This window comes from Drosophila eugracilis, unplaced genomic scaffold (assembly GCF_018153835.1).
Source record: "Drosophila eugracilis isolate 14026-0451.02 unplaced genomic scaffold, ASM1815383v1 contig_341, whole genome shotgun sequence".
Classification (NCBI taxonomy): Eukaryota; Metazoa; Arthropoda; class Insecta; order Diptera; family Drosophilidae; genus Drosophila; species Drosophila eugracilis.
The window spans coordinates 54,139-66,574 of NW_024573196.1; the positions used below are offsets into that span (position 1 = coordinate 54,139).

The 12,436-nt window shown below is 33.8% G+C and overlaps 2 protein-coding genes and 1 long non-coding RNA gene across 11 annotated transcripts in view; 2 read left to right on the top strand and 1 right to left on the bottom strand.

Annotated features, from left to right (window-relative positions):
• Positions 1 to 385: 385 nt before the first annotated feature.
• Positions 386 to 9,042, top strand: LOC108108703 (ATP-binding cassette sub-family D member). 4 transcript variants are annotated; one of them, XM_017216822.2, is made up of 9 exons: positions 387 to 769; positions 3,898 to 4,569; positions 4,624 to 4,722; positions 4,778 to 4,917; positions 4,973 to 5,145; positions 7,453 to 8,315; positions 8,373 to 8,462; positions 8,578 to 8,703; positions 8,763 to 9,042. In XM_017216822.2, the coding sequence occupies exons 2-9, from the start codon at positions 3,962 to 3,964 to the stop codon at positions 8,860 to 8,862; spliced, it is 2,199 nt and encodes a 732-aa protein (XP_017072311.1). In that variant the 5' UTR covers positions 387 to 769; positions 3,898 to 3,961; the 3' UTR covers positions 8,863 to 9,042. The 4 variants fall into 4 exon arrangements, with proteins under 4 accessions (XP_017072340.1, XP_017072311.1, XP_017072301.1 ...); XM_017216812.2 differs by having other exon boundaries at positions 3,901 to 4,569; XM_017216833.2 differs by lacking the exon at positions 387 to 769 and adding an exon at positions 2,375 to 3,253.
• LOC108108770 lies at positions 5,266 to 11,549 on the bottom strand. 2 transcript variants are annotated; one of them, XR_001772491.1, is made up of 2 exons: positions 11,441 to 11,549; positions 5,266 to 5,704 (listed from the first exon to the last, which is right to left on the bottom strand). It is a non-coding gene; the product is annotated as an uncharacterized LOC108108770 (long non-coding RNA). The 2 variants fall into 2 exon arrangements; XR_001772492.2 differs by lacking the exon at positions 11,441 to 11,549 and adding an exon at positions 6,001 to 7,443.
• A 752-nt stretch (positions 11,550 to 12,301) lies between these two features.
• Positions 12,302 to 12,436, top strand: part of LOC108108741 (ADP-ribosylation factor-like protein 4A) — a 29,499-nt gene continuing 29,364 nt past the window's right edge. For 2 of the 5 annotated variants that reach the window (XM_041818608.1, XM_017216883.2), the window contains exon 1: positions 12,302 to 12,435. In XM_041818608.1, the coding sequence (XP_041674542.1) occupies positions 12,367 to 12,435 (69 nt within the window). In that variant the 5' untranslated portion in view covers positions 12,302 to 12,366. The remainder of the gene's footprint in view (position 12,436) is intronic. The other 3 variants (XM_017216893.2, XM_017216902.2, XM_041818607.1) reach the window with 3 other exon arrangements.

The following is a 12,436-nucleotide window of genomic DNA, read 5'->3' on the forward strand; positions in this document are numbered from 1 at the left end:
CTCTAATACCTCAAATGGTATTTTGAAGTTGATGGATAACAAATTTTGTTTATATATTTTTTTCTGTTATGTAATTTACATATATTAATCACACATACATATCACATATCAGGGTCTTAAGACCCAGTATTATATGTTAGAAAAACAAAAATAAAATAATAAAAAATAAATATAATAATATTATTTAAAGAAGAGTATTTAAATAATTTTGATTTACATTTATTTTATCAATTTCAAGTTTCCTTTTGTTATTATTTTCTTATTAATTAATATTGTAACATCGATTCCCAAAACAAAAATGGATACTTAAACCAATAACCCAGAATTAATTATATCGATGTTTAAATTTGATTTCTTACATCTCTAGTGGTCAGTGTTACGATGCAAACACACATACATATATGCATGCATATATATAACTTTAAATTTCCAAAGCTTTATATCTAAGTTATTGGGGAAACTGGATTTGCGTTACGAAGTTAAATTATTTTAAAAGCTAACTCCTTATGTATACATTAGTATATGAACTTTTGTGTGTGTATTTTATTCCACATACTTTAATGCAGACATATGTACATACATATATGTATACAATAGTACTAATTGTAAACACGTTAAGGTTTTGAGTTCTTGTGTAGTTTGGTCGATTTAAAGTGCCTGCTTCATGAGGGGATTGGTTTTATTTTTCATATAATAAATTATTTACGATTATTGCTTTAAATTGAATATCATTAAATATTTAATACAAAGGAATTGCTGCAGATAAAGTGTATGTATTGTTGCAAGATTTAAGTTGTTTATATTTAATAGTGCATAATAATATACATATGTACATACTTATATGATATATGGAGTACTGATGCAGATCCTTATACTGATATTTGGAAATTATTTGTGCACATATATATATGTGTGTACATATGTTTATAGATGTATGTACATACAGATTCCACACTGTAATGCTCAAAAACCAAAAGTTGAATCTGAAAATCTATTTGAAAAATAAGTCAAAAGTTGTATTTGTTGTTTTTGTATCATGTTCATATACATATGTACATACATAAATACATTTAGGTTATTGTTGGGTATATGTATGTGCATATATATTTGAATAAATGTAATAGAGATAGCGACAGGACGCTAAATTAAACCAATATTATTTTATATACAGACTAACCATTTTATGATTATTAATGATAAAAGCTCTAAAGTGTAAAATAACATATAAATGTATGTATATAACAGTGTTGCACAAAGTCTAGGTACAACACATATGTTTTATGTCATTAGGGTATGAAAAGTAAAAGTTTATTTTCTATTAAATAAAAAATCAATACCTTGATTTAATGTTTCCTGTCCAAAAATAGTTTATCCAAAATTATTACACACACATCAAAAAGAGGGTAAAAATTATCTTAGCTTAAGAAATTGCCATTTGTAGAAAACTTATAGCAAAGATAACGTAGTGCCGAAGTTCTCTAAGAGTGTGTAATCTGTACTTTTCCACAAACTAAAATTATTATCTATAGATTTCTGTTGCCACCGGCTCTGTATCTTCTTCTCCTCGGAATCTCATTAAACCAGAACCCTCAATATCGCATTTTGTATTCCAACGAAAGTTGCTCATTATTCACTATTATTATTAAAATGCGGAAGCCATGCCATCTGCTGTTGTACAGGTCTGGACGCCATGTCGCTGAAGTACCGGGAACTATATGTGATAAAAGAATGAAAGATAAGAACTAATCTGACCTCACTCACTCTACCGCCCACAACCGCGGAAAACTGTAAAGCCCTTGTATAACACTTTCTTGTCCCTAACTATCGATTTACCAAAATAATTGCAAATCGGAACACTATTTCACAATTTTATATGAAAAGGTGGCTCTAATAAAGTGGCTCATCTTTACATGTTACATTACATGTTTAATTCGAACTTTCTATCGCTTATTGTTACTAGAAAATGCGAAAATCGTCTTTTGAGCTTGGTGGGCATAAGAGTGGGTGTGGCCGGATAATCGTACCACCATAAGATGCGCTGGCATCTTATAGATACTAAATTTCAGCTTTCTAGGTCTAATAATTTACGGGTTTTCAGAGATTTTAGTTTTTTAGTGATTTGTGGGCGTCAGATTGGGCGTGGCAGGATGCTGAAATAAACGTGCGCTGCATATGGACATCAAGAATCTTCATGCTTAATAAAACTTTGTATCTCTTATAGTTCCTGAGATCTCAGCGTTTATACGGACAGACGGACATGGCTCAATCGACCTCGCTATTGATCCTGATCAAGAGTATATATACTTTATAGGAAACGCTTTCTTCTATCTTTTACATAATTTCCAACGAATCTAGTATAAATTTTTACTCTACGAGTAAGGGGTATAAAAAGTGTATTCACTAGTATAAGTAATTTGTTTGCTAGAAGTAGTATTTTATAAATTAACTACCGTTTACCCCTTTAAATCAGGGTATATGACAAACTTTATTGAAAAAACAAAGGTTTTAGTTTTTAAACTAATGTATTAATGTATAGATAGTTGAATGTGATATTTTAAAAACCCGATCGGTGCGTCTTTAAATTATACTGGAAATTATAAACTTTATAGGGAAGCTGGGTTATAGTCCCTAAATTATGAGTCATTTATAAAAGCTATTGTTTAAAGTAACACGTATTGTCGCATATATTTCATACCATTATACTTTTTGTGGGTACAAGGTGCAAATACGCTTTCTTTGCTAATCTAATCCGCTAACTCAATTTTTAGATTAATAATTCCATTATCTAATGTATTCTTATGCAGTTACATAACATTTGGACTTGCTAAGATTATATAAACATACCCCTGTATTTGTTTATATATATATTCTTATCATGTTTAAAATTATCTTTTGTTTAAGTTGGAATTCAGTACAGGTACACAACTTTCGAAAATCATAAGAATTTTCTTACGATATACGCAACGGTAATATTGAGGGGTTCTTATCAAATCTTTTCGGCACCTATAAATACAAAAGTATTCCCATCAAGAAATACTATTTAAAAGCCTTAATAACAGTTTAGCTACAAAGCGCGGCGAAAACGGACTTTAAATTTTCGACGGCTTATAGACCATTTAGGAATCTTTCATTGCAAATATAAGAAAAGTGTTATTCGATCAGAAATACATACATAAATTTAATAACTGATAAGTCGATATTGCCAGATTAATTTTTTAATCCTACAATCATTTATGACAGCTATATAAAATAGGTAATGGCCTGACCAGCAATTAAAAAAATTATAATTATATTAACTCGTCCAAGTAATCCTGAAGCAAATGCTTGGTGTCTGTGTAGACCACGTTTATTGAGATATCGGAAACGTCCAAAAACACGAGAAAAACTGTGCCGTCCACATAGTATTAAAAATAAAGGTTTAGTTTGACTTGACATACGTTTTTAACAATACATCACAACCTGAAGTCTTAATAAATGTTTTACCAACAATTTACGGAACTCGAATGCAGCAAGCTTATATAATAATATTCCAATTAATCTATTTCTGTAATAATAATTTAAAGTAAGAGCTATTTTTCGGTAATTCGATTGCGAATAAAAAATAATTCTAATTTTCTACACCTTACTGTTCTCACGATCTCAGCGCTCACAGGTTAAAAGGACGAACAAGCCTAAAACGTCTCGCTTGCTAATAATAAATAATATATTATTAGAGGTATCGGTTCATTCTACCTTTTATAAACCTATATAAAACATATAGCTGGCTTCGGTCTTTTATCAGCTTCTAACATAGGTTTTTAATTTCATAAGAATAGGGGCGACTCTATCATAAGCATAATGTTGTTTTAACCTTCCTATCATAAAAATATTTAATTTATTTTTAATAATAAATTTCAGCAGTATTCTTCTTGGTTATTTTGACTTGATCGTAACAAAAGGTGCAGTAATATTTAAAACAACAATGAGTGTTCTATCCAAATATGGTGACTTCATTGCTGAAAAATGTGAGCATAATGGGCTTACGAAACACGCTTTTAGTTATGCTCTTGTGAGTAGTGCGATACTAGCACTTACCATAAAGGTGACTCTCCCATACGTAAAGACCGCAAATAATACATATAAACCAAATACGGAAAAAGAAACAACGAAAATCAAGAATGGTGTCCTGATATCATCTGAATCAGACTGCTTAGAAGAGGACTTAAAGCTTGCAGAGGCCGAAAAGTTGTTGGTTGCTCAGCAGCTGAAAAAAAAAACAAACAATTTTATTGAACCTGGGCTAAACAAGGATTTTTTAAAACAGCTAAAGATGCTGGCAAAAATAATGGTACCCCAGACCCTGTGTTACGAAACGGGATTACTGAGCATACATACTTTTTGCCTAATTTCTCGCACTTTTCTTAGTATTTATGTTGCTGCACTGGAGGGGGCCCTTGTTAAATTTATAGTTCGGAAGGACATTAAACAATTTGCTTTTGTGTTGCTAAAATGGTTTGGAATTGCTATCCCAGCTACATTTATTAATTCAATGATTCGATTTCTTGAAAGTAAACTTGCTCTCGCTTTTCGGTAAATATAAAATTTCAGTGCTTATGACGGTATAAGTCGAACTTTTTTATTTAGAACCCGATTGGTGCGTCATTCATACCGGCTTTATTTTAAAAATCAGAATTACTATAGAGTATCGAATTTAGACGGTCGTATTGAAAATGCGGATCATAGGTAAGTTCTTTGTTTTAAAAGTATAATAATTCAAACATCTCAAACTTTCTTATAGACTTACCGAAGATATTTCCGTGTTCGCTAGTTCTGTAGCGCACTTGTATAGTAGCCTGACTAAACCATGCTTCGACTTGATGCTAATTGGCTTGGCATTAATGAGATCATCCAGAAAAATGAAAGCTAACATTATAACAGGTTATTGATATTTTATGAGTAAATCCATTTCTGACTATTTTATTTGCATAAGCAGGACCGGCTTTATCAGTCGGTGTCATTGCCCTAACAGCCCACATTTTACGAATCGTTTCGCCAAAGTTTGGACAGTTGGTTTCGGAAGAGGCTAATAGATATGGGTACCTCAGACATATCCACTCCCGCATAATAACAAATGCAGAAGAAATCGCATTTTACGGAGGACATAAGGTAAGATTATCAAATCGAAGCCCCCAGGAATTAAAAAAAAATAGAGGGCACGTATTAAAAAAAAACTTATAAGCTTCGGTAAGGCGTTTATGTCTAACGTAAATTTGTCTCGGCAATGGATTTGGTTATTCTTGTAACATTTTTACAAGTACAGGTGTGTTATATTTAGCCAGGGTTAGTTATATCCATCACATCCATTGGTTATATTATAGTTAAGTTTATATTATATTGCTTAATTAACTTATGATTATTTGCTCATGAGTATTTGCTCCTCATGAGCACGTCTTTTCGTCGTAAACTGTTCTCTCAAACTCCGCGATCCGCATGACGCTTTACTCGCCGTTGGCTTCGTTCTCGTCGTCGTCTTACTCCTCTACATCTCATGGTCTCCTTCGCCAGATGGTCAATCGTTAACTCTTGGTTTCTGCTTCGTTGTTTAGGGCCTTCATCTGTTCTTCCAAACCAATCCCACATATATTTATGATCTGGATCAATTGCCAAGTTGATTAAGCCATGTCCGTCCGTCCGTCTGTTCGTATGAACGCTGAGATCTCAGGAACTAAAAGATATACAAAGTTGAGATTAAGCATACAGATTCTTGAAATAACTATTCAGCGCACGTTTATTTCATGCCTGCCACGCCTACTATAACGCCCACAAAACGTGGAAAACCAAAAACGCTTCAATCACGGTAACTATAAGAGCTAGAAAGCTAGGATATTCTTGAGATGCCACCGCAGCTCAAAGTTCGGCAACACTCAATATAACGCCCACAAAAGACGAAAAACTAAGGTCGTAGCAATAGCAAAAAACAGTAGCCGTATTCTCTAAGCGCTGAGATATCGGTAACATTACATGATCAGTGACGATGGTGCTGCTAAAACTCTTCTAGTAAGCTGATAGCCGTGTCGTGGCTCCTATCCTATATATGTATTATCGCCGAGGTTGACAAAAATGATACACTCGATTTGGAAGAGGTGCCTTTATTCTTTGGCTGTCAGCTCAAAAGTAATAAACAAACAAACAAACAAATCACGGCCGTCGACCAACGCCCGTCGTAAGACTTCGTGTGCCTTCCGTCGTGGTGCTCTTAGCTCATATCACCTTTGCTTTGTTAACTTGTATTCTAAAAATGCTACCGCTGCTCGAGGTGATATTTTAACCGGCTACGCCCACTCTAAAGCCTACAAGAAAACTGTGTCATCCATTTATAACATTTTTTTCTCAATATCTATCCATATACCAAACATTTTCAACTCCAACCATTATTTTGCAATTTATTAAGTTTTAATTATTAAACAGGGTTTTTAAGAAATGGTCAAGGTTTGTCAATTTCCGCTAAAAAAAAGATGTTTTAAAATTTATAGAAACAAAAATTGAATCATTCCCTAGTCAAGTAAAAGTTCATTAGCTGATGATATAAACTATTAGTTTTATTTAAAAAAGCTTATTATTTTAAAAATACGTAAGACAGTGACGGGTTCTTTATAGTCACGATTGTTATGTTAGGCATTGGTCCTTAAAAATATCTACATTTCGGCTTCGTCTTAAAGTCCTTAAAGTCTTAAAGTTAATATATGCCCACAACCTTTTTAATTGAATTTAATGTAATTTTTTATAAAAATATACCAAAGTTTAAAGTACATATATATTACCCCTAGTATAAACGATTCGATGTTTTTCTTAATCCATTTAAAAAAATAAAAACTAAAACTTTCTGTCTTACTTAAGATTCTCGATATCTGCGCTCCATATCTATTAAAACAAAAGCGTGTAATTCCCCGAATTCACTGAAAATGTACTCGCCTAAGATTACGATTACGACGTATTCTTAAACTATGGTATAATTAATAATTAATATATTTTAATATTGCGACATATTCTTAAACTATAATAAATATTAAAACATTTTAACCTTAAGAAGAATTTTATAATATTGTACCGCTTATTTAAATATCAAAAAATATTACGGAAATTAACTTTTCTGGAAGTGTAAAAATGTTTATCGAGAATTATAATAGAATGGAAGGGTTAGAGCCACATAGTTATTTTAAATTCGTTAACGGAATAATGAGTACCTGATAGTAATTAAGTATAGCGGGCCTTTTCGTTTTTATTGTATTTGTAGTCCGACCTAATTCGAAGCATTGCTGTTATCCTTTTTATATTGAAATTATTTTGGTTTCGAGTCTTTGGTTTCGACAGTTTACTCTGATCAAAAATAATGTACATATAAACTTGCAACATAAATATCTCGCCAACAATGAAATTAATTGGCTAATAATTGTATTATTTGATATAAATTAGGTGGAAATGCTGCAGCTCCGTCAGGCTTACAATCGACTTATAAACCAAATGACCACAGTTTTCAATCAAAAACTTTGGTTTATAATGCTGGAACAATTTTTTATGAAATATGTTTGGTCCGGTACGGGAATGATTATGGTATCACTTCCTATTCTGACAGGCAGTGACGTAGGATCTGGACAATTTCGAAATACGGCCTTTACGGAATCGCGAGTTAGCGAACGCACTCAATATTTAACTACGGCTAGGAACCTACTTATTTCAGCAGCAGATGCGATTGAGCGATTAATGTCATCCTACAAGGAAATCGTTTCTTTGGCGGGTTACACTTATCGGGTGGCTGGCATGATGGATGTTTTTGAAGAAACCGCTCAGGGAGTATATTGCAAGTCGAGCATAATAGAAAGTGGACAGCCGAATGGTATTATTGAATTCCGCAATGGAAAACCGGTTGCAAAAGGCCGCATTATTTATTCAGATGATCCGGAAAATATGGCAATAAACTTGCGTGCAGTGCCAGTGGTGACACCTAACTGTGATATAGTAGTACCAAAACTAACTTTATGCATCGAACCTGGTATGCATTTGTTAATAACTGGTCCTAATGGATGCGGAAAATCTAGCTTGTTCAGAATACTAAGTGGATTGTGGCCCATATACGCTGGAGAATTGCAAATACCACGTCCAGTAAATGATATCCCTTGCATGTTTTACATTCCGCAACGTCCATATATGTCAATTGGGAGCCTATGTGACCAAATAATATACCCCGACACGCAGGATGATATGAAACGAAAAAAAATAACTGAACATGAGCTAAGATGCATTTTAAAATTGGTGAGCCTTGAACACATCGCTCAACGGTAATTTTCTGATTTTTAAATTTTGTATGTTATGTTTTTATCTTAAAACACTTTCAGTGATAGTTTTGACGTTGTTCGTGATTGGAAGGATATATTATCTGGAGGTGAAAAACAACGGATGGCGATAGCTCGTCTGTTCTATCACAAGTAAGAATAATGAAATTTGCAGATGGATTAGTTTTATGGGCGGCCTTTATTTAGATATTAAGACTTAGCCAAATATTGTTTGATTCTGCCTAATGCATACATTCCTTCCTCTTAGGCCACGTTATGCCCTCCTTGATGAATGTACGAGCGCAGTATCTATAGATGTTGAAAGTTCGATTTATGAAATTGCTAAAGGTATGGGAATTACTCTGTTGACAATAACTCACAGGCCGACTTTGTGGTAAGTATTCATTATATAAAAAAATTTGAAGAAATTTAATTAAAATTATGCCTCTTTAGGAAATATCACACACATATTTTGGAGTTCGATGGTCTTGGAAGTTGGCAGTTTAGAAAAATGAATGCAGATGAACAACAAAAAGAACAATTTAATTTGTAATATACTATATAAGTTAAGCTAAAGCTTAGCAAAACAGTTTTAAGACATGTCTTTTTGGTAGGATAGTTTTGTCCGACAGTTATAATTAAAAATTTCAAAGTTCTCAGGAAATTAAATAAAGCTACTGTATTTTGACCAAATATTTGTGTGCCTTACGCCAATTATAAACGAATAACAGCATGACAACATTATTATATTTTTTCGCGCGGATGGCGTTGCTTGACTTACAACCCACCTCCCACCCGACCGACTGAGGGGCGCAGCCGTCTGACGTACGGCTCAGAACACGGGGATAGATCCGAGTGGATTAATAAAGATACGAGAACAAGTTTGTTTTGTACTAAATTGATTAGTATCAAAACTTTTAATGTGTTAGGAGAACAGTTAGAGATAATGTTATAAAGATTATTGTAGTTTGAACATAGTACCAAAGTTCGAACCCAGTTGACCTGGGTTACAAATGAAAAGCTTACCGGATGCCACTGGTAAAAAAGAGTAATGGATGAGGTTATTTTTTTGGGTTTATTTGTGGAAGCTTTACTCCCAATTGTAGATTGTTGAACTGAGTGTCCAGCGCAGAAAGCAAGCTGTTAACTTTGCGAAGAACAACCTGTAGCTGACCTGATTTTTGGTCTGCCTGATTTTTAGTCTGTAGATTGTTGAACTGAGTGTCCAGCGCAGAAAGCAAGCTGTTAACTTTGCGAAGAACAACCAATACCTGACCTGATTTTTAGTCTGCCGTATAAACGATCTAATTTCTCTCTGGGCTTCACGACATCTGTCACAACAGTAGTGTAGGCCAGAGACGGAGCGATCCAAAGCATCCGGTATGGTGGCTGACTTAAATCCTGCACCGTTGGAGTGCGCAATGTAATTGCACAACCAACAGGGGACGCTTGGTTGACACCGACACGATTTTATTATATTTTTTAACGCAACATACAATACCAGACATTTGGACAATTATTTACTTATCTACAAGCCACATTGCCTAAAAAGTTTTGGTCCCACACCACCAGATGGCGTCAATAAAATATTCCCACTTCTTAACTTATGAAATTAAAAAGAGCACTGTTAACAGTACTTAACGATCTGTCATTCGTTTTTATCTTACCTTTACTTAAATGTTGTATAATTCTAGAATGTTTTTGTTGAAGACGACGACAAAATATCGTGAATAGAGCTACTTAGCTTAGAGGGGTTTGCTTTAATACATTACTTTATTGTTGTCTTAGTAAAATTGTATATTTCAACCTTTATGTATTCCCCATCTAGTCACGCCCACTCTAACATCCACAAAACACGGAAAACCAAAAACCGAAGATCTCGGGAACTATAAGAGCTAGAAAATAGGAATACCTATTTCAGAGATGCCACTGCGGCTCGACCTGAGTTTTCAAGCAATCATTATATTAAAATGTATTTCTTCGTTTGACCTTGTATAATATTTTTTGTCAATATCTATTGACTTACTTTAGATTTTTATACCCGTTACTCTTAGAGTAAAAGGGGTAAACTAGATTAGAGTATGTAACAGATAGAAGGAAGTGTTTCCGACCCTATAAAGTATATATCAAGTATAGATCAAGAATGATCAGGATCAATAGCGAAGTCGATTGAGCTAAGTCCGTTTGTCCTTCCGTCCGTCCATATGAATGCTGAGATCTCAGGAACTAAAACAGATACAAAGTTGAGATTAAGCATGAAGATTCTTGAGGTCCCTGGACAGCGCAAGTTTATTTCCGCATCCTGCCACGCCCACTCTAACACCCTAACAAATCACGAAAAACCAAAAATGCGAAAATCTCTGAAACTATAAAAGCTAGAAAGAATACGTATTAAGAAGATGCCACTGCAACTCTAACGCCCACAAACCGCGGAAAACTGTGGCGTCCATAATATTATAGTGTATGTTTTAGTTTGACCTTGTATAACTTATTTCTGTTAATATATATCGATTTACGCAAAATTTTTAAATTGGAACATTATTTCGCTATTTATGAATAAATTTAAGTTATAGGGCCTCACATGGGCAGTGACGTTACTATCACCGTTTTCTATCTCTTATATTAACCGGGATCTCAGCGTTACGTCTACTCGAATATATATTCAAAGGCCTTTTTTCTAGCTGATGCGTCCTTCCCAACAAATACATTATACCCTATTATTATCTACGGGTATAATGTTGTCGTTAAAATTGTTTTTGTGTACGTCGGAGTAAATGTAAATAGGAAAAGGAACGAGTGAATGAACGGGTGCTAGTCAAAAAGCGCTTACTGGTAAAAATGCAGAACGAGACGGCGATCATATTATCGCACTGCGGTAATATAGTCAGTTTTTTCAAATTGTTGTGATATAGAAACCTACCCACGGGATATGGATCTCCGGCAAAGGTTAAGATCTTTTTTTATATACATAAAAGGTTTCGTACGTGACGCTGTCGGAAACTTATAGTTTGTGAGCTAATAAGGACAACGTTTTATATATTTTATTACATTTATATATAATTACTCTATAAAAAAGGGTAAGGATATTGCGTGAAAAGTATGTATCAGGAAGAAAGTGTTATCAACCTTACAAAGTATATCCTTGATCAGAATCAATAACCGCGTTATTTTAGCCTTATCCAAAGAGATAGAAATGTGGGATTAATGGTATTATATGCATTATATGCCTGCACGACGCGAGTTTGGCACTTACTTACTAACTATAATATGAGATATTTGGAGCTATGTATATATAATAGAATTTTGGGATTAAGTAGGCAGATTGCAGAGATGCTATCACAGCGTATGTTTTTCCACATCTAGCTAGTAATAATAATAATAATAATATATTTTATTAGAATACTCAACTATAACTCTACCACCGTTTTCGGAAAAAGTAAGATTAACTTTATTGTGAATGCGGTGAACGCAAAAAATTTCGTCATAGGACGTGGGAAACAAAGTTGGCGCGAAGTAACGTTAAGGAGCTTAGGCGAGTTAATCGTGTTAACAAAAAGACTAATTTGCCCTTCTTATGCCAGAGTTAATAGATTTTGATGTGTATAAAGCAAAGAAAGTTAGCTTTTTATGTAAATAAAGCTCCGCTTTGAAAGTAGAGTGACGGGAAACAGGAGGTGCAGTTGTGCGAAAACTTTTTCAATAATTTGTTAATAGTATAATTGTTTTCATACTAATATATTTGTTCGATATTAACGCGTCTTACTCTCTTATATAGCACAATGTAATCAACCTTTCGCCTTTAACGACGCTGGTGCTGGTATTAAGATTGAAATAAAAAGAACTATAACGTTACTAAGTAACATGTTGAAAAATCAAATCAATCAAATAAATGATAAATGCTAACCGTCGCTGTGCAAATTTAGCATAGTGTAAGCATCACGTTATACAGATCAACTAAAATATTTTTATCGGAAACATCATTGCATGTCTAATGTTATCGAGTCACATGAAAGTACTTTTGAGCATAGTAATTTAAAAGCGGATTTTTAATAAGATAATGGGTGCCACAATGGTAAAGCCTTTGGTTAAGAATGGGAATTTATTGGATGCGTTGCCCTCACAGGTAG